Below are 22,457 nucleotides of genomic sequence, written 5' to 3'. Positions count from 1 at the left end.
GGGCACCCGCAGAACACCACTCGCCACTCTCTCACTCGTCCAGGGTCGTGACCCTGCAACTGATCCACCAACCCAGGGTCTAAACCCTTCGGTTGAACCGGTGCCAGAGGCGAGTCCTCCCTCCCTCTGCACCCCCTCCCAGAGTTCCGCACCCTCCCACCTGGAGAAGTACCCCTGGAAGACAACTCTGGGGGGACACTGCTTTACCAGTACCCCCAGTAGTATCTGTCCCTGACATCCCAGCCCAGGATCTAAACACTGGGACTGAGCAGCCACCCGAACCACTGGAGCTCCGTTTACAGATGCCCCGGGTTCTCCTGAAACTAGGGGCTCCCCTTCAATGGACGGCCTATCAGGACAGCCTAGGCTCCCTACCTGGGGTTCCCTTATGGAACTCCCCAGGCCCTGAGACTGCGGTTGGGGCACCTCAGGACGCCTCCCCGTCTCACTCCTTCTGATAGATAGGACGTGAGGCCCTACAACCCTCTCACTACTTTGGGACTTAGCTGGGCTACTCTGCACTCCTCCCCCCCACCTGGGTGGGAAGATCCCTGAGCCACTCCCTTCAGGATCACTCCCCAATGCCTCCTCAGACTCTCTGGCACTCACTCAAAGGTCTGCCTCCCTTGCAAGCTTCCTGGGATCGAAGAGCCCACGGTCAAACAGGTGGTGGCGCAACCTTTGGAAACAATTTCTGAGCAAGTGCTCCCTGATAATTACATGGAACAGCCCTTCCCAATCATTCACCGCGCTACACACCATCCAATCCTCCAGTGCAGTCCAACACACATCCACAAACTCCTCCCAAGACTCGTGGGACAATTTCTTGCTGCCCCTAAATTTCAACCCGTACCCCTCTTCCTGGGAATCAGGCATCCTATACTGGGATCTGGGAGAGGGACTTCCTGCACTGGATGTACTCTTGCTGCCTCCACTGGATCCCACCCTCACTGGTGAATCCAGACCACAGAAACCACTCTCAGGGGACAACCTCCCCTCCTGAGCTAGTCTCTCCTTGGCGAAGGCCCTCTCTGTCTCTGCCATCCTTTCCTGCGCTAGGACCCTTTCGGACTCTATCCTTTTTCCTTCAACACTCAGCTGCGCTATCTTCTTGGCGTGCTCCAACCTGAGCTTCTCCAAAGCCAGCTGATGCTCACTTTCTTCCCTCCTATCCGCCCACTGTTCTGGGGACAGGGAAAGGGGTGGGGCAGTGCCCCCGACTGGATCCAGCACGGGACTCCCTGTCTATGGTGTCCTCATTGGCTACTGTCGTGCCCGCCCTGTCATTTTCTACCTCCTGTTCCAGATCCTTAGGGCCACCCTCTCGGAATGCGGCCAGGGCCCCCTCCTCCTCATAGTGCTCACGGTTCCATTCATCCTCTTGCCATTGAATCAGGAATCCTTGAAGGACTGGCTTGGTGTCTGACCCACTTACTACTATGTCTCTCTCCTCACAAAACCCCCTCAACTCCAACACACTGTACTTAAACAGATTGTCAAAATCAAAGGCAGATTCCATTTTGGCAAGTCCTAAGACACAGTGCAAGACAAGGGACCTAGGTGCAAGAGCTGCCACAGGAGTGCGCAATTCAAAATGACACTTTCAGGGCGCAACAAAATCAGAAAAAATAATCCCCACAACCCGTGATTATCCTAAATGCATACTTTGTATTGCAACCAGTTGTCACTGCGGTACTGCGCAAACACAAGTCCTATCTCACCGCTGAACACCAATGTTAGAAACGGGGTAGCCTGGCGCGAGCGGGTAGGCCAGACTCGGAGGCAATGAGTAAAGCATCTGCGCAGACAGTCACAAGCGACACACCAGGCAAACTACAAAAAGAGACTTCACACCAGGTTGCATGAAAATAACTTGTGTATAATGCAAAACATGTCAGTAGGCAATCACAGTTGTAAAAGCACTGTGCCATCTGGCATCAGGTAGCCATTTACAGGGGGACTATTTACAGTGCAGGGCCAATCGGGCCGCTGCCAGAACCATCATGACTACACAGGATAAATGAAAGTCCATTTGCAATACGGGTGTGACGGCCAGTAGCATCATGCACTAAGCAACATCACATTTGCATAAGTCCCTTTAGCATGGGGCATAAACACATTAGGTCATGAACCACAGCAACATTTGGCATAGCCATATGAGATCAGGCTTGAATCTAGAACATCTGAGCACCTCATTAGGCATAAAACATACTGTGTGCTCTCATTGGGCCTAAACATATGCATGTGGTATCTCAATAAGCATAAAAGCCCCTCAGGCACAACAATAGGCATAAACCTCATTAGCAGCATGAGGCATAACACATTATACAGAACATCAACCTGGTAAACGTTAGGGGAAAACATTACCATTAGGATAAATGCATTAGGCATAAGAATAAAGCATCATCACCATAGTATGAACACAAGTTGGTCGCACACTGCTCGTCACACCAACAAGTTGCCCCAAAGGACTGTGGTGAATGTAGTGGCGACGGCGGGTACGCCTATGCCACGATGTGTAAAAAGAAAAAAGTATGTGTTGCATTTAGCCATCCCTGGACACGTGTTTCAAGGTAGTTGCCTCTCGTCAGCAGGGAGCAGGACAATGTAAAGGGGTGCCGAGTGGACTGCCAAAATGTAATTAAAACAGGTCAAATACCTCTCATGGCGCACAGGTGCAGAACCAGGGCTCTTCAGCCCGATAGCTCACGGGAGCCGTAATAATTTGAACAAAAGTTGGTCGCACACTGCTCGTCACACCAACAAGTTGCCCCAAAGGACTGTGGTGAATGTAGTGGCGACGGCGGGTACGCCTATGCCACGATGTGTAAAAAGAACTTGTGTTCAAATCATCACCATAGTATTAGGCACAAATTACATTTGCCTGAGGCCTCTCAGGCATAAAAGCATTAGGCCTAAACCTGCGGCATAACTGCAATACCATTAGGCTTAAATCAAAATGGGTCAGACATAGGCCTAGATCACCAAAGTCTGATATTGGCAGGCACATTAGCATTGGGCATAATCACATTATGCATTGGGCATCAGCAAGGCATGAACATCACTGGCAGTGACCCCAACCATATGAGCAGGAGTCACCTTCTAAATGTCCCCAACGTTGTAGCAGTGCAAAAATGAGGCCCACAAGTTACTGGCTAGGTATGAGTCCCTCTCCTGGACTCAACAACAGCATTGCCCCCACGGTGCAGCTGCCCGCGCTTTCGCGGTGCAACTGTGATAAGCAAAAGGACACTGGCACCTAGGGGCGTAGGTGCGAGCCCTCCTCCGGGGCTAGGGAATGAAGAAAAATGCCCAATGTTTCAGCGGCTCGCAACTGCAGTGCCGCTGTGTATCCACAAGAAGGAGTCTGGCCCACAAAAGTAGTTGCCCCCAATGTCGCAGCTGCCCGCGGTAAGATGGGGCAGATGTAAATCTGCACTGGCACACCGATGCACTCAGTGCGGCCTGGGGGGGAGGAGGCGAGCACCGACAATATGCCCCGACACCACCCCTTCACCCGCGTGATGACTGAGCCCCACTCACCGGGCTCCTCTTGTGCTACCCCCGGGCTCCCAACTCCTCGCGCTGCTCCGGGGTTCTCCTGGGCGGAACAAGGCACCGGCAGTGTACCTTTATCGGCCCTGCTCCTCTCACTTCACCCGGTCCCCCTTCTTGGGACCGGGACTTTGGTGCGGAGTCCGCAGGGCTCCGGGCTTCTTCCGGCATTGTCTGGTGCGGGGTGGGCTCCTGTCTGAATGCTCCTTCCGGCCCGTGGGGAAAGCAGAACACTTCCCCAACCAGGCAAGGTTTGCCTGGCTTCCTGGTCGCCGCGCGATTGCGGCGGCCATCCCCTGGGTTGCGGCAGTGATTTCTTGGCGGCAATGAGGGGTAGGCTCCCTCTTAATTCAAAGTATAGTGCGGGGTGGGCTCCTGCCAATCAAGTCAACACAAAGGCGGCACAACCGCGGGGTGGGCTCCCACTGGTTGAAGCATAAAGCGGGGTAGGCACCCGCTAAAGACGGCACAAATGCGGGGTGGGCACCCGCTTGTTTCAAATAAACATAAAGGCTCAATAATGCGGGGTTGGAACCCGCGAGGGCGGCAAAATGCGGGATAGGCTCCCGTGGTGCTTTTAAAACAACCAGCTCTCCCTGGCAGCACACGCTGCAGGACCCACGTGCCTTCTTCTCCTGGGCAGGTGCTGGAGGCAGCACTCACGAGGCGCTAGATGGCTCACAGTCCCAGGGTCCCACTGAGTAAAGTAGCGCTCACGCTCCTCACCTCCTTGGGGTGCAGGCAGACAGATGATAGCGCTCACGAGGTGCTAGGTCAGGAGAGCGGGCAGGCAATGCTGGGCAAGATCAGCAGACAGTGGGCACTCATCAGCACAGGACAGCAGTTCCTAGAAACGGTCAACTCCCATAAAGTGGCACTCCCCCTGGCATAGCAGTTTTTACTCCAGCGAAGGGTTCTCAATGGCCCTGTGGACATAGAGGGGTACAGATGGGCACAGGGGCCAGCACACAGGCCCTTGTGGTGGTACCTCCTGGCAGAGTGTCCCCTCTCAAGCAAAGTCCACGCACAGTCTATCACATGGAGGCACAGCCCCCCCTATATATACATACACCCCTCACCCCACCTACCAGAAAGGGTCAGAAGGTTCCCTGGTAATCCGGTCCCAACTGGTTTTGGGGGAAGGTGTAGTGCACCCTGTCTGCCAGACTTCCTGCCAAGAGTTGGGGGCTGGGCGACAAACACATCACAGGGGCGGAGCCAGCCTTGGTCACTTTGAACACTAGACCTGCAACCCACTTGAAGCAGCAGGCCCAAAGCACACAGACAGGGTGACATTTTAAAAGTGACATTTCTTACAATGGTGAAAATAAACAGCCATGCAGGTCTCCCCATCTCTCCTTTTCCTCATTGACCCCTCTGTCCCTTTATGCAGTGTCTGGCTACCATGTTATTGTTCAAAGATTAAGCAGCTCTGATATTATTTGTGTTTTTAATAATTGTGGTTCGAAAATGATGAAACAGCATGAAGCTTAAATGTATTAGTAAAAGAAAATCTCAATGTGAGTGCAGATTTCCTTGACAATATACATATAGTATTTACATATGTCATAGTCTTAACATTCTAGTCTTTGAGAAATCAACTCAAACTTTCAGGTAGATCTTAATAATAAAGAAGAGTACATAAATAAGGAAATATTTTTATTAGAAAGTGATGAGGAAGAATCCACAATGATGTAGAACCATTTTGCACTGCTCAGACAAATATGAGGACCAGGAAAGAAACTTTTCTCAATGCATAGAAATAAAGAAAAGCGTCCAAAGAAAGTAATGGCTCCTTACCTTCTGTAAAACCCCCTGCAAATTTGAAAATTAATGCAATCCTGCATCCTTCCCTCTTTTCCATTAAATGTACTTCTTTATGGGAGGTGAGATGATAGATATTTTTTAAAGAACACATTTTCAGACCATCTGAGCCTAGAACTTTCCTCTAGGAGAGTTTGAAGATTGCCTTAAGGATTGTGAAACAAGTACATTCTTTGACCTTAAATTCATAAGCTCTGTGTGCTGACCTATCAACGGTAATAATTTGGAGACTTTCAGCAGTCTTAACCCTTTCATTGCTGGAGTGTTTGTGTACCTCTGTGCCACAGCTTTTCTAAAAACAAAAATCGGCAGTAGATTGTTTACTCCTATCTCTGCTTTCGTCTTGATGTGCCCCCTTCACAAACTATAAGGGATTTTTGCAACACATTCAGGACTATGTATTGAAGCAAACATCTCACCCATATCTCATTTCAACAGAAAGGTATAATGAAAAACGTGGAGATATGTTCGTTTTTTAAAATCTTCTGAATATGTTGTTGCATTTCTGAAATAGACTAGCATAAATCCTGGAATGATGAGGTAATGTTACCATCATTGTCAGGAGTCAGATAATGCCAATTTTGTGTGTGCTCCCTCAGACAATATAGCCTTCACAATCAATTATGTAGTATTAGCACAAATCAATAACTTGTAGCCGAATTACTGCTTTTGGTGCACTGTTCATTTCATTACGCATGTCAAACTCAGGACTATGCGGAACGTATTTAGGACTGTGGGACTGATTTAGAGTTGGATGGACAGGGCATTCCATCGCATATGTAGCAAAGTACCCGTCTGGCAACCAATCACCAGTCCACTCTAGTGAATGTCTGGCAGGCCATCATGGGTCCAATGGAAGTGCTCCTGCTGGCTCTGCCAACTGATACCTACATCGATGACCCTTCAGATTTGGAGCCATCGATGTAGGTGCATCCGACATATTTAGAGCAGACGGGTAGATGTACTTTTTTATGTTTAGGCCCCAAACAGAAGAAAATATAAATGTTCCCACACCTTGGGCGAGAATTCCCAGGCTGTAAATATCATTAAAAATTTGCTTTTGGAAAACAAAAATATTTGGTAAGCGGCCGCCTGAAACATGTGGGTTGTAGTCCGAACTATTAGTGCCTCAGACTCACATGATGGCGACTGCTCTGAAGGTACAGAGACCTTCTCAGGGTTGGCAGGGATCTCAACATATGGCAAGCTGTTGTCCATCCGGAGTGTTGGAGGAAATTACATCCACCACCCTGACATATGGCGATCTTTTCACCATACTCTAAATGATGCCATATATATTTTCTAATTTCACCAAGGAATCTTTTGGTGCAAGCCGGGCCTCCCTTGCTCAAGTAGACTACGCTAAACAGATTCGTAGCAATTGTTTTTCAAAATGTAATTCCACCTAGTCTTCCTTGGGCTACAATATATCCCTGCAAAGGTTTCTCCCTCTTCTCACTTGAATTAATGCCAAGAGAAATATTTGGGTTTTCTATGGGCTCGGGGTGTCCACAGACGATACATTGAGATCAGTGCATATGGGAAGTTTGGAAAGAACCTGAAAGTAAAATTCCAGTTTAGTGCTCGTCGTTTATTTCACTCCTGGGCTGTATGGAAACATAATACAACCATATATTTTCTGCATCTACACATTCTAAGGTTTTTATCATTGGGTGCCAGATTTCCTTACCTTGTTTGGCTGGCCAGTTGAATGCACTAAACATGACGTTTGTCAGATTTCAGCATTTTTCTTTTAGAACTTGGTGATTCCCTACAATATCTTTCATGTATTCCTGCCAAGAGTTGTTAATCAGTCTGTGTTCTTGTAGGGCTCATGAGAAATGGGTGCAAGAAATGTGTGGATTCTCTGTGCATTTGTGGGAACCAAAGGCTAGTACAGGGCATTTGAGAAATTTGGAATGTAACTGAAAGCGGATGCGGGTTTAGTGCACTTGTCTGCTAGTCGCAGTTATAACCCCTCGGCTGTATTGGGACATACAATAGCCATATATTTTCAACCTCAACACATTCTAAGGATTCGATAACTGGCTACCAGATCACCGTCTCCCTGAGCAGATGGCCTGGATATTACACAGAGCATGACCTGTTTAAAATGTTTGCATTTGTTTCCAAAACATAGTAATTCCCTTCATGCTCCCTCATTCAGGATTCAGAGCCAGGATATCCTCCCTGATGATAGTGTGCTCTACAAATGTGCGTAACATAACAGCTTAACATAACATATATCCCTGTCAAGGCTAGTACTACCACAAATTAATGGGTTTTCTATTAGTTAGGAGTGCCGCCAGGCAATAAACTTGGTGCATGTCAAGTAAGTAATTTGGAAAGCTTCTGAAAGAAAAATGCTGATTTAGGCAACCTGTCTTTTGTTAGCAAATATCACCATTAGGCTGTATGCAAATATATATATAAACTATGTATTTTTTACAGCTAAATATCCTCATGTTTCTAGCACTGGTAATAAACTGGGTTCACCCTGGTTGGCTAGCTTGCCAACACACTGAACTGACACTTTTCAGATTTTAAAGAAAGTTTTCAAAATGTAGTAATTCCTTTCAGTCTTCCTCATAGAGGAGTATATCCCTGCCAAAGTGTGACCCATATCTGTGATCTCCTGGTTTCCTTAGTGTGGGTGTACCATACTTTTATGGATTTTCTATGGGTTTGGGTAACGATCCACACACTAGACACCACGGAATGTTTATGTGTTTGTGGGGGGGGGTTCCATAGTAGATATCAGCAATATTTAGTCCTGGCTTCAGCAAGCACCCAACAGATCCTCAGCAAGGAGCCATAATTTGTGTGCTTTGGTTTCTTAGCCTAAGGAAAAATCCAGTAAGCATCTTGACTCATTGCTCAAGCACGGACATGCAAACAGTATCTGACTCCTTCTTCGGCACACATCTGTATGTGTGTGTGCTACAGCACGTGTGCGGGTGTGTGTGTACGTATGTGTGCGCGCATGTGTGCGTGTGCGCCCAAGCAAGGAGCCATACACCTTTTGTGTTTTTATTTAGCCCGAGAAAAATCCAAACAACACCTGGCTCCTTCCTGGGACAAGGAATTGTGTGCCTATGTTGTGTTATGTTAGATTATGTTATGTGAATTTGTAGAGCGTGACTAATCACCGTGAGGGTATCCAGGTGCTGAGTTGGGCAGGTCTGGAGGAGGAGAAGGAGATCATGCCTGTTTCCTCTGGAAGAGCCATGTATTGAGGTCCCTTCAGAAGTCCATGAGGGAGGGGAGGATCTGAGGTGTTTTGGTAGGTCGTTCTAGGTCTTGGCTGCGAGGTGTGAGAAGGAGCATCCTTCGCTTCTGGTCTACTTGATGTGAGGGAGGTATGCTTTTGCCTGGGATGCAAATCAAAGGTGTCTGGTGGGTCGGTAGAAGTTGAGGCGGCGGTTGAGGTAAGCTGGACCTATGTTGTGGAGAGCTTTGTAGGCAAGGGTTAGTGGCTTGAACTTACATCTTTCCTGGACAGGAAGCCAGTGGAGATTGTTGAGGTGTGAAGAGATGTGGTTATTTTGTGAGACGTCTGGTGGCAGCATTCTAGATGGTTTGGAGTCGGCTTAAGGCATGGGCTAGGATTCCGATATAGAGGGTGCTTGCATAATCAAGTCTACTTGTGATAAGAACTTGGGTGACCGATCATTTAGTGTTCAGTGGGATCCACTTAAAAATCTAGTTTAGCAGTCATAGGATGTGGAATCATGATGAGTAGACAGCATTGATCTGTCTGCTCATTGAGAGTTTGGTGTCCAGGATGATAACAAGGTTCTTGGCAAAGTCTGCAGGTGCGGGTGGGTGCCAAGTTTGGAGGACCACCTAGAGGTGTCCCGGGGTGTGGTTGTTACAGAAGATTAGGACTTCAATTTTGTCTGTGTTGAGATGGAGGCAGTTGTTTTTGATCCAACAACGTTGCTCATGCAGTTGGCAAAGTTTGCTTTGGTGGTGCTTGTTGAGTCAGTAAGGGAAAGGATGCGCTGTGTGTCGTCGACGTAGGATACTACTATGTGGATGCCATGGGCTCTGACGAGGGTTATCATGTAGACGTTGAAGAGTGTTGGGCTGAGCAACAATCTTTTCTTCAGGGGCTGCAGGGGCCGGCTTCTAAGATCTCTTGTAATTCTGCAGTGTAAGAAATACCTGGCTTTTCCCAAACTGATGATCTACTTCTGCACAGATCAGATGAACCAATGAAAGTATCTGGTGGGGTGGCTTGGGGGAAGAGTTTCTTGAAATGTATGATGTAGTGGTTGGACCTGGTGCAGTGTTGTAACATAGGCCCGTGGAGCACGTGCGGCCCCCCGCACCGCAGGGGCTGCGGAGGCCTATGTTATGTCACTGGACATGGTCCAACTCTACCTATTTTATACATCTATATTGCACTCTATGCATTACTACAGCTACAAGATTCCTGCTACATCCCTGATATATATAGGCACCTTTATATAAACCCCCCATCCCAGTTTTCTCAAATCTTTGATAAAAGACTTCGACAAACGTATCCCGAAACATCAATTAAGGATTAACATCATGGATTAAAAACATAGTCCGAAAAATAGTAGCCTAAAAACAGAGCTTATGTTCTCTTGTCATACGTCCTCATGGTTGGTTCTCTTCAATAGAGCTTTAAACGTCTCACAGCATTGGTCATGGACTGAAACTTTCTTCCACCATAACCCAGCCTTCGCCTGTGCTCATTTATCCATTACCATTTACTACAAAAAGAAAATCATGATTTAAACCTCAGATGTAAGATCTAAGACCACATACTCCTGCCAGATACCTGACACCTTGCTCCATCATCTTCCCTTCTGCTAGTAATTAGTCCATCTTGAATCACTGCACCCTAACTCTCTGGCCTTCACCCAATTCGTTTTCACAAACTCTGACATCATCTCTTCTGCTTTCTTTTCTACTTCCAGCAGCAGAGGGATAACTATCAATGAAGCAGCAGAGGCAGCAGCATAGAAGCCATTGGACCCTGAAGAGCACACTTAACCACGATTATGGTTGCTTTTTACCACCAATCTTGACTTGCAGGCAGGGGGACCCATTCCCCAGTTTGCACTTGGTACTATAGCATGCTTGCCTATACCAATGCTCTGAGTCTCTTTGGCTCTATAGTTGCTATATACAAAATTTAAATACATTTACAATCCAGACCTCACACATAGCACTCATTAGCCAAATAGGGGCCCCGATTCACAAAGTTAACCTTACACGTATGTGTAAGTTTACTACTGTTCTGTATTCACAAAAGTAAGTTACTACTACTATAAGTAGACTTTTGGTCTAAGTTTACCTTTTTGAATTCCGAAAAGTAGTAAAGTTAGATGTTTGGTCTAAGTTTACCTTTGTGAATAACAAAATGCAATAAAGTTTGACGTTTAGTCTAACTTTATCCTTGTGAATACCAAAAAGTAGTAAACTTACTCAAAAGTGTAAGTTTACCTTTGTGAATCGGGCCCAAGCAAAAGAAGCAGGTAACCGCTTACTCAAACAACCATATGGAAACACATTTTTATCTGCAAGCACCACTCTATAGTATGCATCCTACACCTCAAGCTTGCCTTTAAGCTCAAGAGCATCCACAAGTTTACCAAAAACTCAATTGTAGCACTCTGCTTTACCTCATGCCTGATACCCATGGCATCCCACACGAACCACATTATAAACCACCATTTTACTAACAAAAAACAAGTGTCATCTTACTCCACCACCCAGAAACACTTGAGTTTATTGCAGATATGAAGTGCTATAAAAATGCTACAATAACATAAAATACCGTCAGCTGACACACTGAGTATAAAATATGCATTATCATTTCCATACCTGCCAAAGAACCAGAATTTTCTTTGACCGGTTTTTACTAGTTTCAAGCAAGCACTTTCGGGAACCCCCTCTTCTCTTTAATTCTTCATGCTGAAGTATGTAGGCGTTGCACTTTTGGTGTAGCCGCTTGATAGGCAGGCCTCAATCTCTCTAAATTTTTGGAGGGCTTGACCCAGCTGAAATATCAATCCATGTAGGTTAAATTCCCAACTGTTGGTCGCAAATGAACACCAGAATTGGACTCAGGTATTGGACAATAATATGGCAGGAAAGCTCACAGCCAAGGGTGGTTATCTATATCTATGTATGCCAGTTCTGTTAATTAAACTACCATCCCACCTCTAGGAAGCACAGTCTGAAAGTCAGCAGTCCCCATTAGACATTCGCTACAAAGCTGCTCCATGTGCTCTGCTTCAGTCGCTGTTCTTTGATAAGGAATCTCTGGTTTGCAGAGGTTTGATGAACTTATTTAGTAATTTGCAAAATAAAACATCTAACTCTTTCTTTCATTTGGTTGAGGTGTCAGAAGTTAGGAAAACCTGCAGAATGCCTCCACCCTGTAGAGAATCCATAATTCATAATGTGGAGAAAGGACACTTTATTTGTGCGTCCCCTTTTTGTTTTCTTTTTAGCTCACAGCACACTTAAAAATGCTTGTGAAGATAGACATCTCAAGAATGCCTCTCCATTTAGCCAGTTCAGTGTGTCACATAGCTTGATGGCTTACCACATGCATTTCAGTTCTTCAAAACTTCAATTTAACTTGATCAAGTATTCTAGAAGGTTTTATCAAAGGAGGTGACAAAATAGTAAAATCCTCTGCCATTACATCAAACAGAGAGCGTTTTCTCTCCCAGATCTGAAACCATTCGATTGGGGTGATTCCAGTGGCTGCCTATGGGGATTTGAAAGTAGAAAGACGGGGGATACATGGAGAAGGCACTCCATTTGCATCTTCTCTTTGTATGTGTTATGCAATGGGTCCACTTTGTTGGCCCTAGTATGAGGGTTTACCACTACGTAGACCCACATGCTGGCTTCACTTTCCTCTTGCAGTCCTTGTGACAACAGCATCTCCTTCAGGCAGCCATTCATTTCATGGTGTGACCATATTTCCACACAAAATTTTAGTGGTATCTAGTTAATACGCTTGTGTTATTTTCAGGAGCACTTTTCTGCATCTAAAGTATGTTACCTCTTTTGCATTGTGCATGTGTCATTCTTGTTTCTCTCATTACCTCTTGCAAGGATACGCCTAGAGCGTGCTAAATGAAAAGGGGTAGCCAAACACTATTTTAATCACATTGACAGTTCTTTGTAAGTAAATGGCTGGAGTTGAGTATTGTGGAGATTATTTTAGAGCACACCAGGTCTCAGTTTTGATAATTTGTTATTCAATAAATTGTAATGACCTGTGAAAATATTAGCCTGTTGCACAGACACTCAATGATATTGTGTTATACCAGAAGAACCATTACTTAAAAAATATTTTACTACATAGTTTTCATCAGAAAATGTCTTTAATGAAAGCCTATTATTACAGTATATATTGATGATATCCAAATTCCTTGACTGAGAGGTGTCTTCGGGATTCAATTTTTACTTTCAGCTGAGAAGGATGAGTTCTGGTGCAGGATTATGTGGGACGAGGCACACTCAAGAGACTCCTGATGGAGGATACTATCGCTATGGGGTGCGTTCCTACCTCCACCAGTTTTATGAAGACTGTACGGCTTCTATATGGGAATATGACGATGATTTTCAGATCCAGAGATCGCCAAACAGGTGGAGCTCTGCTTTCTGGAAGGTACAGTACCATGTCTGCAAAATATCCTTCAATGTCATTTATGCAAACCTTGTCTATTGTTGGCCTCATGAATATAAGCAAGATATATTATGTAAAAAAATCATATAAATTCCATTTGGGTTGTTCCTAAAAAAGGTAAAGCAACTTTGTTTGTGATGTGTGGTTGTGATGTGGCTGGAGAAACAGGGACAGCTGCTGAATTTGTTATCTATGGATATTAGGAAAGTAAAATGTACACAAGGAAACAGAATACTTGTGTTACATGTAATCACAGGAACAGCACAGCACAAATTATATATGTGAAAATAGTTATTTTGAGGGAAGTTGTCTGAAGCGAGTCATTTAGACAATTTTTGGTTGAGCGTAAACCGTTAGTTTTATATTTCCTGTTATATTTCCTCTCATAAATATCCCTGCTCCTCTTTTTACGTTCCATTTTTCCTGTTTATCTTCCATTCTCTCCACTAAATTTTTATTATCCTGGTCTTCATTGACAAATTTTACTTCTCTTATAACCTGTCCTTACTTTTCTTACGTTGCATTAGCACCCTCATTGAGTACCATAATCTAATTCTAATTTCCACAGTGCATGAGTAACTATGCCCAACAAGTAAGTCATGTTAATAAATGGTCCTCCATTTTCATTGCATTAGGCAGCAAAATGGTGGCAATCTCTCATTAATTTCAGTAAATAAACTTGCTCTCAAACTTGTTAACTGTCACATCCATTTTAACATTTTCACATGTAGAATATCTCAATGTGTGTTCTTTTCTCATGTTAAATGCCCCAAGTGCATAAGACAATTATAATACGGAGTGACAAATCATGGAGTAAGATACATATTAACAGGATTGAAAACATGGGGAATATATATAAATGGTTTAAGATTTTTTTGATTTATATATAAATAGAGAAATAAGAAAAAGATTGAAATAGAGAATAGAGAGGACAGAGGAAAGATAAAGGAGAAATGGAAAGTTGACGGAAAATAGATTGAGAGAAAGCAAAGAGCAAAAAATAGTGAAAGGTAACCAGTATAAATCATATTTAACTTTGCGATGTAAGGTAGAAGAAGGTAGAGTGTGTATTTTATGCTCATCACATACAAAATTCTATGTCAGGACCGTAGGCTCTGATTATGCTTTTTCCTTCTTTGCTTTATTCTATAACATTTTTTCAGCAGCCTTTTTAAAACATATCACCAAACATTTTTTATCCCAACCAAAAGGGAAAAACAATCTGTAGAAGACAAAACCAAATAAGTCTGCGACCAGACTACTAATCCCATCAGTCCATAGGTCACTTCCAACATTAGTCCTTTTACAGTGTCCACAGAATCCTAGAAAGACCCTCCACTGCCTTTGTCCCTCCTCTTTCTTCGCTGCTCCGCAGCCAAAGCTAAGTCACCTTTTTCTTCTCTGATTGAAAATTGCGTATTTTGCATTCCTTGTACGATTTTACGTTCCGGGCCCCGGTTTCCGTGGTAAACGGGACCCGGAGTCACTTTGCTTGTGTTTCTTACTTGGTTTCCCCTTGCAGATTCCCTTCGGCCGCGGGAGCGCTCACGCTCCTTTCGCGACTATTCCACACCTGTTGCGGTCTCCTATTTGAGCCGCTAGGGGGAGCTCAGACGACTCGTTGGTCCCACGGCATGTCTCCTCAGATGAGGAGACGTGAGGCGAGACTTCCGGTCCTTCGAGCCTTGTCCCCTTGCCGCCACACCTGAGCGCCCCCTCGGGGGTCCGTATTTCATTCTTCACGCCCCGTTGGGGGTCCGTACTGCGGCGCGGCCGCGAAAATCGCCTCCGGGCGGTTGCACGTTTTCTGCAACACGGTGAACTTCTCTTGCGCTCTGGGTGGTGGTTGGGGCGCATCAGTTCAGCTGAGGGCCGGCGCGCTCGAGGCAGGTGCAGCCTCTATTGCAGAGGTTTCCCCGCACCAAAAATTGTACAGTCTGTCCGGCTGCCTGTGAATATTCTGGATTTCTCCAGTGTTCCCCATATACTTAACGGGTGGTTTTCCCAGCAGTGAGGGGGTTTTGTATTCAGTGGACTTTGGCCACAGAAACAATGAGCCAGGAAGACTATTATGAGGAGGAACAATACCAGTACTTACGTTTAGATGACCAGTTCTTTGAGGCTGTGGATGAGTCTATTTATAGGTGTGTGAATGACGTAGTGGGGCCTATGGAGGAGTATATGTCTAATCGCATTATTGCGGAATGCGCAAGGTTGGCTTTTTCCCACGTAGATTCCCAGAGGCCCGTTGCTGACCTGCCCCTGGGGAAGGGTCCCTTATTACCTAAGAAGGGTCACACGGAGGAGGGCCCGGGGGGGCCACAGGGGTTGGACAAAGATGCTTTTGACTGCCTCAAAAGCGCTTTTCTGGCAAAGGCGGCAGTCCCACCACCGGCGAATCCCCAGGCCCCGAACCCTTCTGGTTCCATTGTCCCGTACTCCCCATCGCCGGATGGGGGTACGCCAGCGGATGCAGATGACGAGGAAGGTTCCTCGCGGTCTTGGGGCCTGGCCAGTTCTGCCGCTGAGTTACCACAGGATCTCTCTGGCATGCTGGACCTGGATGAGATTATTCATCCGCGGTCGGCGGCCTGGGCACCTGGGGACAAGGTGGCCAAGTTTGTGGTGGGTCGCCTTCGCAAGCCCTTGGAGAAAGATTCTAGGGGGTGTCTGAGGGCTGAGTGTCCTCGACCGACGTTGGACGAGAAGGTGGCCGTTACACCGGAGCTTGACTCCAAGATGGCCACCTTCTTGGCAAAATTCATGAAAGATGCCCGCAAAGGTATAGATCGCTTCTGGCGTTCCTGCCAGGATAAGCTGTTAGAGGCGGTGGGACCACTAACTAAAATTTTGGACATGGCGGAGGAAGTGAAAGTGACGGGATCCACCATATCCCCCGACGTTCTCTCGAATTGGGGCCAGCGGGCGATTATCTTTCTGGGTAATGCCAATTGTGCCGTTTCGACTGAGCGGCGACTCTCTTTCTTGATCAAGTTGGGCCAGAAACTGGGCGACTTGGCCTCTTCCGAGGCAGGAGCGGTGGCACAAGGGGGCCTCTTCTGAGACCCTTTTGTAAAAGAATTAGGGAAGTCTGTGGCCACCTTCACTAGTTTGGACAAGGCCCAGTCCAACATTAAATGGGTCTTTCAGTCCCGTTTTTCCAACGGGGCCGGTCGTGGCAGGGGCCGCGCGACCGGCCGTGGCGGACAGCACAATCCCAGCATGGGACAAGGCTCCGGGCGGGGGCAATACAACTAGACCGCCAACTACACCAATTTTTACCCGACCAGAGGCCAGCGGTTCCAGGGCTGCGGTGGCTACAAAAATAACGCTGGCGGACCTGCACCTACCGGTAAGTCTAATTTCGGCTTCTCAGATTCGTATTGGGCGTCGGCTGGCGGCCTTTCAGGAGGCTTGGGCAGCCATTACAAATGATGCCTGGGTCCTACAAACAATTCAAGGTTTTCATATCGAATTCTACGATTCACCCAGCCAGGCAAGAATTCCACATCCGATCAGTTTTTCCACGGCCGATGCGCTGCTGGTCGACGAGAAAATTTCAGAGCTCCTCCACAAAAGGGTGATTTGTCGGTCGGAGCTACCCCCCAACGGATTCCTAAGCAATATCTTTCTTGTGGACAAGACCGATGGGAGACGGCGGCCGGTCATCAACCAAAAAAAGAGTTCAACGGTTGGTTGATGTACTGACACTTCAAGATGGAGGGCATCCATCTCCTTCGAGATGTTCTCCTTCAGGGCTATTGGATGGCGCGTTTGGATCTCAAGGACCCGTATCTAGTGGTCCCGATCCACCCTCCGCATCGCTTTTTTTTGTAGTTCCAGTGGAGACTGCAGGTTTACGAGTTTACCGCCCTCCCGTTCGGTCTCTCCTCAGCACCTTGGTGCTTTATTTGGATGATAGTCTATTTGGACGACATCCTTCTCATGGCGCAGTGGCCTCAGAAATTGGCTCTTCAGTTTCACCAGACGGTCTCTCACTTGCAAGACTTGGGGTTCATCATCAACGAGGACAAGTCGGTTCTTTGCCCAGAATATTGTCTTCTTAGGCTTTGTGGTGGACTCGGTCCACACGTCATTGAGCCTTCCGTCTCGGAAGATGACCAAGATCCAGCACCTGCTGCGGCAGACCATATCCAAGTCCCACGTCTCTCTCCATCAGATAGCCCGGGTGGTGGGGCTACTCTCCTCGTCCATCCAGGCAATCTTTCCGGGACCCCTGCACTACTGGGCGGTGCAACGCCTGAAAGAGCACCACCTTCGAAGGGGCTTGTCGTACGACCAGATGGTCCCCCTGTCCGACGAATTCAGGGAGGAGATGTCCTAATGGCTCTCCCACATGGATGCCTGGAATGGCAGGGCCATTTTCGGGGCTGCCCCCAACATTGTAATAGAGTCCGACGCCAGCAGGTCGGGGTGGGGCACCTGCTGCAGGGATTTCTCCACTGGAGGCGCCTGGTCGTTAGACGAGCAAGCATTACACTTCAATTCCTTGGAGCTTTTGGCAGGTTTGTTCGCGGTTCAGTGCTGGACCAGAGACAGAGTTTGTTCCTGCGTCTTGTTAAAGATGGACAATATCTCTGCAGTGTGATACATCAACCACCTGGGGGGCCCCCGTTCTCAGGCTCTAGCAAATCTGGCGAAGGACTTTTGGAGTTATTGTCTGGAACATCACATTTCCGTGACGACGGAGTACCTACCGGGCCAGGCCAATCAGGTGGCGGACTGGCATTCCCGTCACCTGCGGGATTCCAGCCAGTGGAAGCTGGATGTTCGAGTTTTCCAATGGTTGGTCGGTCTGTGGGGCCTCTTCTTGATAGATTTGTTTGTGTCCCGTCCGGACCATCAGCTCCCGAGGTTTTTCAGTTGGAGGCCGGACCCGCCTGTGGAAGCAACGGACGCTTGCTTCAGGAGTGGGGTCAGGAACTGAGTTATGTGTTTCCCCCGTTCCCCATGATTGTGAGGATGGCGACTCAGGTCCGCTGTCAGAAAGCAGAGGTGGTGGTGGTGGTGACACCACTTTGGATGTACCAAGTGTGGTTTCCAGTTCTTCTGGAACTTTCTTGGGATTCTCCAATCCTACTCCCCCTATTTCCTCATCTCCTTTGGGATCCAGTTGGGGAACAGCATCGCCTGATCGTCCAGGGTTCTCTCCAACTCATGGCATGGCGGCTTACAGGCGACGCTGGTCGCTCCCAGGCCTTTCGGGACCAGCTGAGGTCTTTTTATCAAAGGCCTGAGCCAGCAGTACCTCAAAACACTATCGGTCCGCCTGGACGAAATAGCTTCGTTGGTGTCTTCGACGGGACTTGGATCCCGTGGTCGCAGGCGACGTTCCCGTGCTGAATTTCTTGGCAGAGTTGGTGACAGATGGTCTCGCATACCGAACCAGTAATGCGGTGCGTTCAGCTATTTCAGTGGCTCATTGCCTGATCGATGGTTCCCCCATGGGCGAACATCCTCTTGTTTGTCGGCTCTTGCGGGGTATTCGGTTATCCTTACCTCCTGAGCCACGTTACTCAGTCTTATGGGACGTCAATTTGGTTCTGAATCTATTTCTGTCCTGGCAGCCTAATAAATATCTTTCCTTGAAGGAACTTTCTGCTAAGCTGGCCATGCTGCTATGTTTAGTTTCTTGTCGCAGGGTTTCGGATGTGCGCGCATTGGATATTTTGGCGCAAGCCTTTTCCCCGGGTTGGGTGGCGTTTACAGTTGGTCGCCGGACAAAATCCGCTTCAAGAACAATTTCGTACCCAGCTTTTTTGGATGTACCCAAGCTGTGTGTTGTGCATTGCCTTAAGGCTTATGAGGATTTAACTGCTGAATTACGACCTCCGGGCGAGAGACAACTGCTTATTGCATTAAGGAAACTGCACAAAGCAGTCTCTTCCTCCACCATTGCTAGGTGGGTGCGTTGGGTCATGCAGGAAGCGGGTATTGACACAAAGCAGTTTGGTGCCCATTCCGCCAGGGGTGCAATGGCTTCTAAAGCCTTTTCCCTTGGGGCTCGCTTGGAGGATTTGATACAAGCTGCGGATTGGGCTTCGGATTCAACTTTTAAACGGTTTTATTTCAAACCGGTTGTGGATCTCGCACATTTGGTGGTAAGTAAGCTTTGAACTAGCATAATAAGAGCCTCCGGTCCTGACATAGAATCGAAATTTGTCTAGCTTAGTAACGGTAAGTTTCAATTCTATTAAGGACACGGAGGCGACGATTATCCCTCCCGCGGCACATTTTGGTGCGAACCCTCCCAAATGGCAGTTATGTTATGTTATGTTATGTTATGTTATGGGGGATTTGTAGAGCGCACGGCTACTCAGAAGAGTGTTCCGGCGCTAAAGAAGTACCTCATGAGAAGAGAGATCCTGAAAGCTTCCGTTCCTACCCGGCAGAATTATTGATGGAACATCCAGGTCTTAAGTTGGCGTCTAAAACTAAGGTGTTCAGGTTCAAGTCTGAGGGAGAGAGGCAGTGAATTCCATAATCTGCCTACAGTCACCTGTCCTGCCCGGACAGTAGGGAGTGATTCTCTTTCTGAGATACTGGGTCCCGCTATCATGCAAGGCCTTGAAAGCTAGCACCAGCGCCTTAAAGTCAATTCTGTTTTTCACTTGAAACCAGTGTAGAGTTTTCAGGTGAATTGCCAAATGGGTCCTAGTCCCGACTATCAGGATAGCCCTGGCAGCCGCATTTTGCACCAACTGTAGGCGACTTAATAAGTATTTCGGAATGCCCAGGTACAAGACATTCGCATAGTCCAGCCTTGAAGTGATCAAGGCTTGAACTACCGTCTGCCTGTGAGACAAAGGCAGTAGTGAGAGAACATTTCTCAACATTTTTAGAAGCCTGAAGCACATGCCAGTCACCGATTGAACCTGCGACTTCATAGAGAGATCAGAATCTAGTAGGACTCCAAGATTTTCACAGTGGTGACAGGGCTGGGGGGGGAAGGTTGATCCTGAGGCCACCAATTCCTCCATTCATCACCTGGTGTATCTCCAAAAAAGATAATTTCGGTTTTAGCGGAATTGCAAGAGAGTTGATTCTGGCAAAACCAGTCAAAGATATTGGACAAACATTGGTTAATTTCACTTTCGTTAAAAGGTTCATCCTTTCCGTATGAGAACAGAAGTTGTGAGTCATCCGCGTAGGTTATAATCTTGGCCCCAAATTTTTCCGCAAGTGAAGCCAGAGGGGCCATATAGATATTAAAAAGAGTCGGGCTCAGAACTGAGCCCTGAGGCACTCCAACATTCAGTGAAGGGATGTCCGCTGAAAACGGTGGGGACCAGACCGATTGTTGACGATCATTCAAGAAGGAGGCGAACCAGCTAAGAACCGTGCCCCCAAGACCACATTCCCTAAGTCTCTGAAGGAGACGGTTGTGGGGCACGGTATCAAAAGCTGCAGAGAGATCAAGCAGTATTAAAACTGCCTTTCCTCGTCTATCAAGGGTGACTTTAATACTTTCTGTGATTTCCAATAGGGCTGTTTCAGTGCTATAATTAGCTCTAAAACCTGATTGACTGGGATGGAGGGCATTAGTGACTTCTATAAAGTTAGTAATGACTGAGTTCACATACTTCTCTAACGCCTTGGCAAAAAAAGGAAGCAGTGTTATGGGCCTACAGTTGCTAACAATGGCTGGGTCAGTTGAAGGTTTCTTCAGAAGAGGGAGGATTTTACCCTGTTTTCACCTTACTGGAACTTTCCCCTTGACCAAAGAAAGATTCATGACTTGGTTAGCAGCGGGATTTAAAACCTCGGCGACAGAAGCTACTATTTTAGCTGGGCAAGGGTCTGAAGGCGATCCGGATTTAAGCACCCTCAAGATGGTAAGTGAGGTATCCAAGGAGATAGGCGGAAACTCCAGCAGAGCATCCGCCCTAAAAAGGTCTATAGAGTCCAGAACAACAACCATACTTGTACAGATGGATGAATCTTGGATGGACTTTATCTTATCATAAAAAAATTTTGCAATCTGATTAGTCCATTCAAGAGTGGGGGTAAAAAGACTCTGGGTGACATTAGGGGAGACAAACTCTTTCACGATCTTAAATAATTCCTTACTACAGTTACTGGCAGAGTCAATTTTTTTAGCCAGAAAGCTTTTTTTCTCATCACGGACTTTCGAATAATGTGTTTTAAGTGCTTGTTTGTAATTGAGTTTGCTCAGAGGATCATAACCTTTCCTCCATAAGCGCTCAAGGCATTTACAGGCACTTTTGCTCTTCTTCGGCCCCTCGGAGAACCAAGGAGCCGAAGGCTTTCCCCGAGTGGCCCTATGCACTTAGGAGGGGCAGGGTATAATGTCCATTTATGCAGCCACCTTTCTAAAGCAAATGCTGCATCCTCTAAAGGCCGTTCCACAGGGATCGGATGATAGCTTATTATTTCTGCCAGAGAGTCAGATGTAATTGACTTAAAAGATCTGACTTCCTTCTTTTGTTTGGTACTCTGAGACCGAGTCTTGTTACGCTCTTTTTCCAACCAAAAAGTGAGCAAGAAATGGTCAGACCAAACAATAGGTCGAGGATTATCTAGGTCAATGTTATGGGTGGAGAAAATCTGGTCTAAGATATGACCTTTATCATGAGTTGGAGTAGTGACATGCGAGGCCATACTAAAAATGTTTAAAGATTCGCATAGCTTCTTGACCTCGGGATCTTCTTTTTGGTCAAAATGCAGGATAAAATCACCAAGGACCATGCATTGATTATAATCTGGTGGCAATAGATGCTGTAGCCTGGCTGATTGTCTCTAAGAAGCGTCCTGCCTGATTGATGGGCAGAGATAGAGAGATGGAATCCTAAACCCTCAGCACCTTCAAGATCATTCACGGGAATAGCTGAACACAGAAGGGAGTTCTTATATATAATAGCTACCCCCGCCTCTATTACCGATTCTATCTTTCCTAATGATCTTATAGTCAGGTTGTATAGTATTCGCAAGAGTGGGATTAGATCCTTCGTGAAGCCAAGTTTCGGTGATAAATAAAAGATCCGGCTTGGTTCCCACAAGGAGATCATAACATTGAAATTCATGCTTCTTCATAGATCTAGCATAAATGAGAAAGGCTTTAAGTTTTTCTCTGGTTATGTTACTCAGTGGAGAATGTGTCCTGGGAGTGTGGTCATTTCCTTCAACAGTCCCTCCTTTAACATCTAAAAGAGCTGTCTTTCAGTTGCAGATGTTAAAAAACAGTTTGTCCGATGCAACTGCTAATTTCATGGGAGCACAATAGAGTGTTTGATTTCCTATCATTTTAAGGCAATCTTTACTATATTTCAGCGTTGTGATACTCTTACCTTCATTGTTTCCTAAAGTGAGAGCAGCATTCCCTGCGCCGGACGCCGTCGGACGCTGACGGGCG

At 46.7% G+C, this 22,457-nt stretch overlaps 1 protein-coding gene across 1 annotated transcript in view; it reads left to right on the top strand.

Annotated features, from left to right (window-relative positions):
• Window positions 1–22,457, top strand: part of NRSN1 (neurensin 1) — a 102,666-nt gene that overhangs the window by 52,382 nt on the left and 27,827 nt on the right. The window contains exon 2 of the mRNA XM_085607046.1: window positions 12,848–13,045. Coding sequence (XP_085463172.1) covers window positions 12,857–13,045 — 189 coding nt within the window. The 5' untranslated portion in view covers window positions 12,848–12,856. The remainder of the gene's footprint in view (window positions 1–12,847; window positions 13,046–22,457) is intronic.

The sequence above is a fragment of the Triturus cristatus genome, chromosome 5_2 (genome assembly GCF_964204655.1).
Source record: "Triturus cristatus chromosome 5_2, aTriCri1.1, whole genome shotgun sequence".
Lineage (NCBI taxonomy): Eukaryota > Metazoa > Chordata > Amphibia > Caudata > Salamandridae > Triturus > Triturus cristatus.
This window is presented reverse-complemented; position numbering and strand designations above follow the sequence as displayed.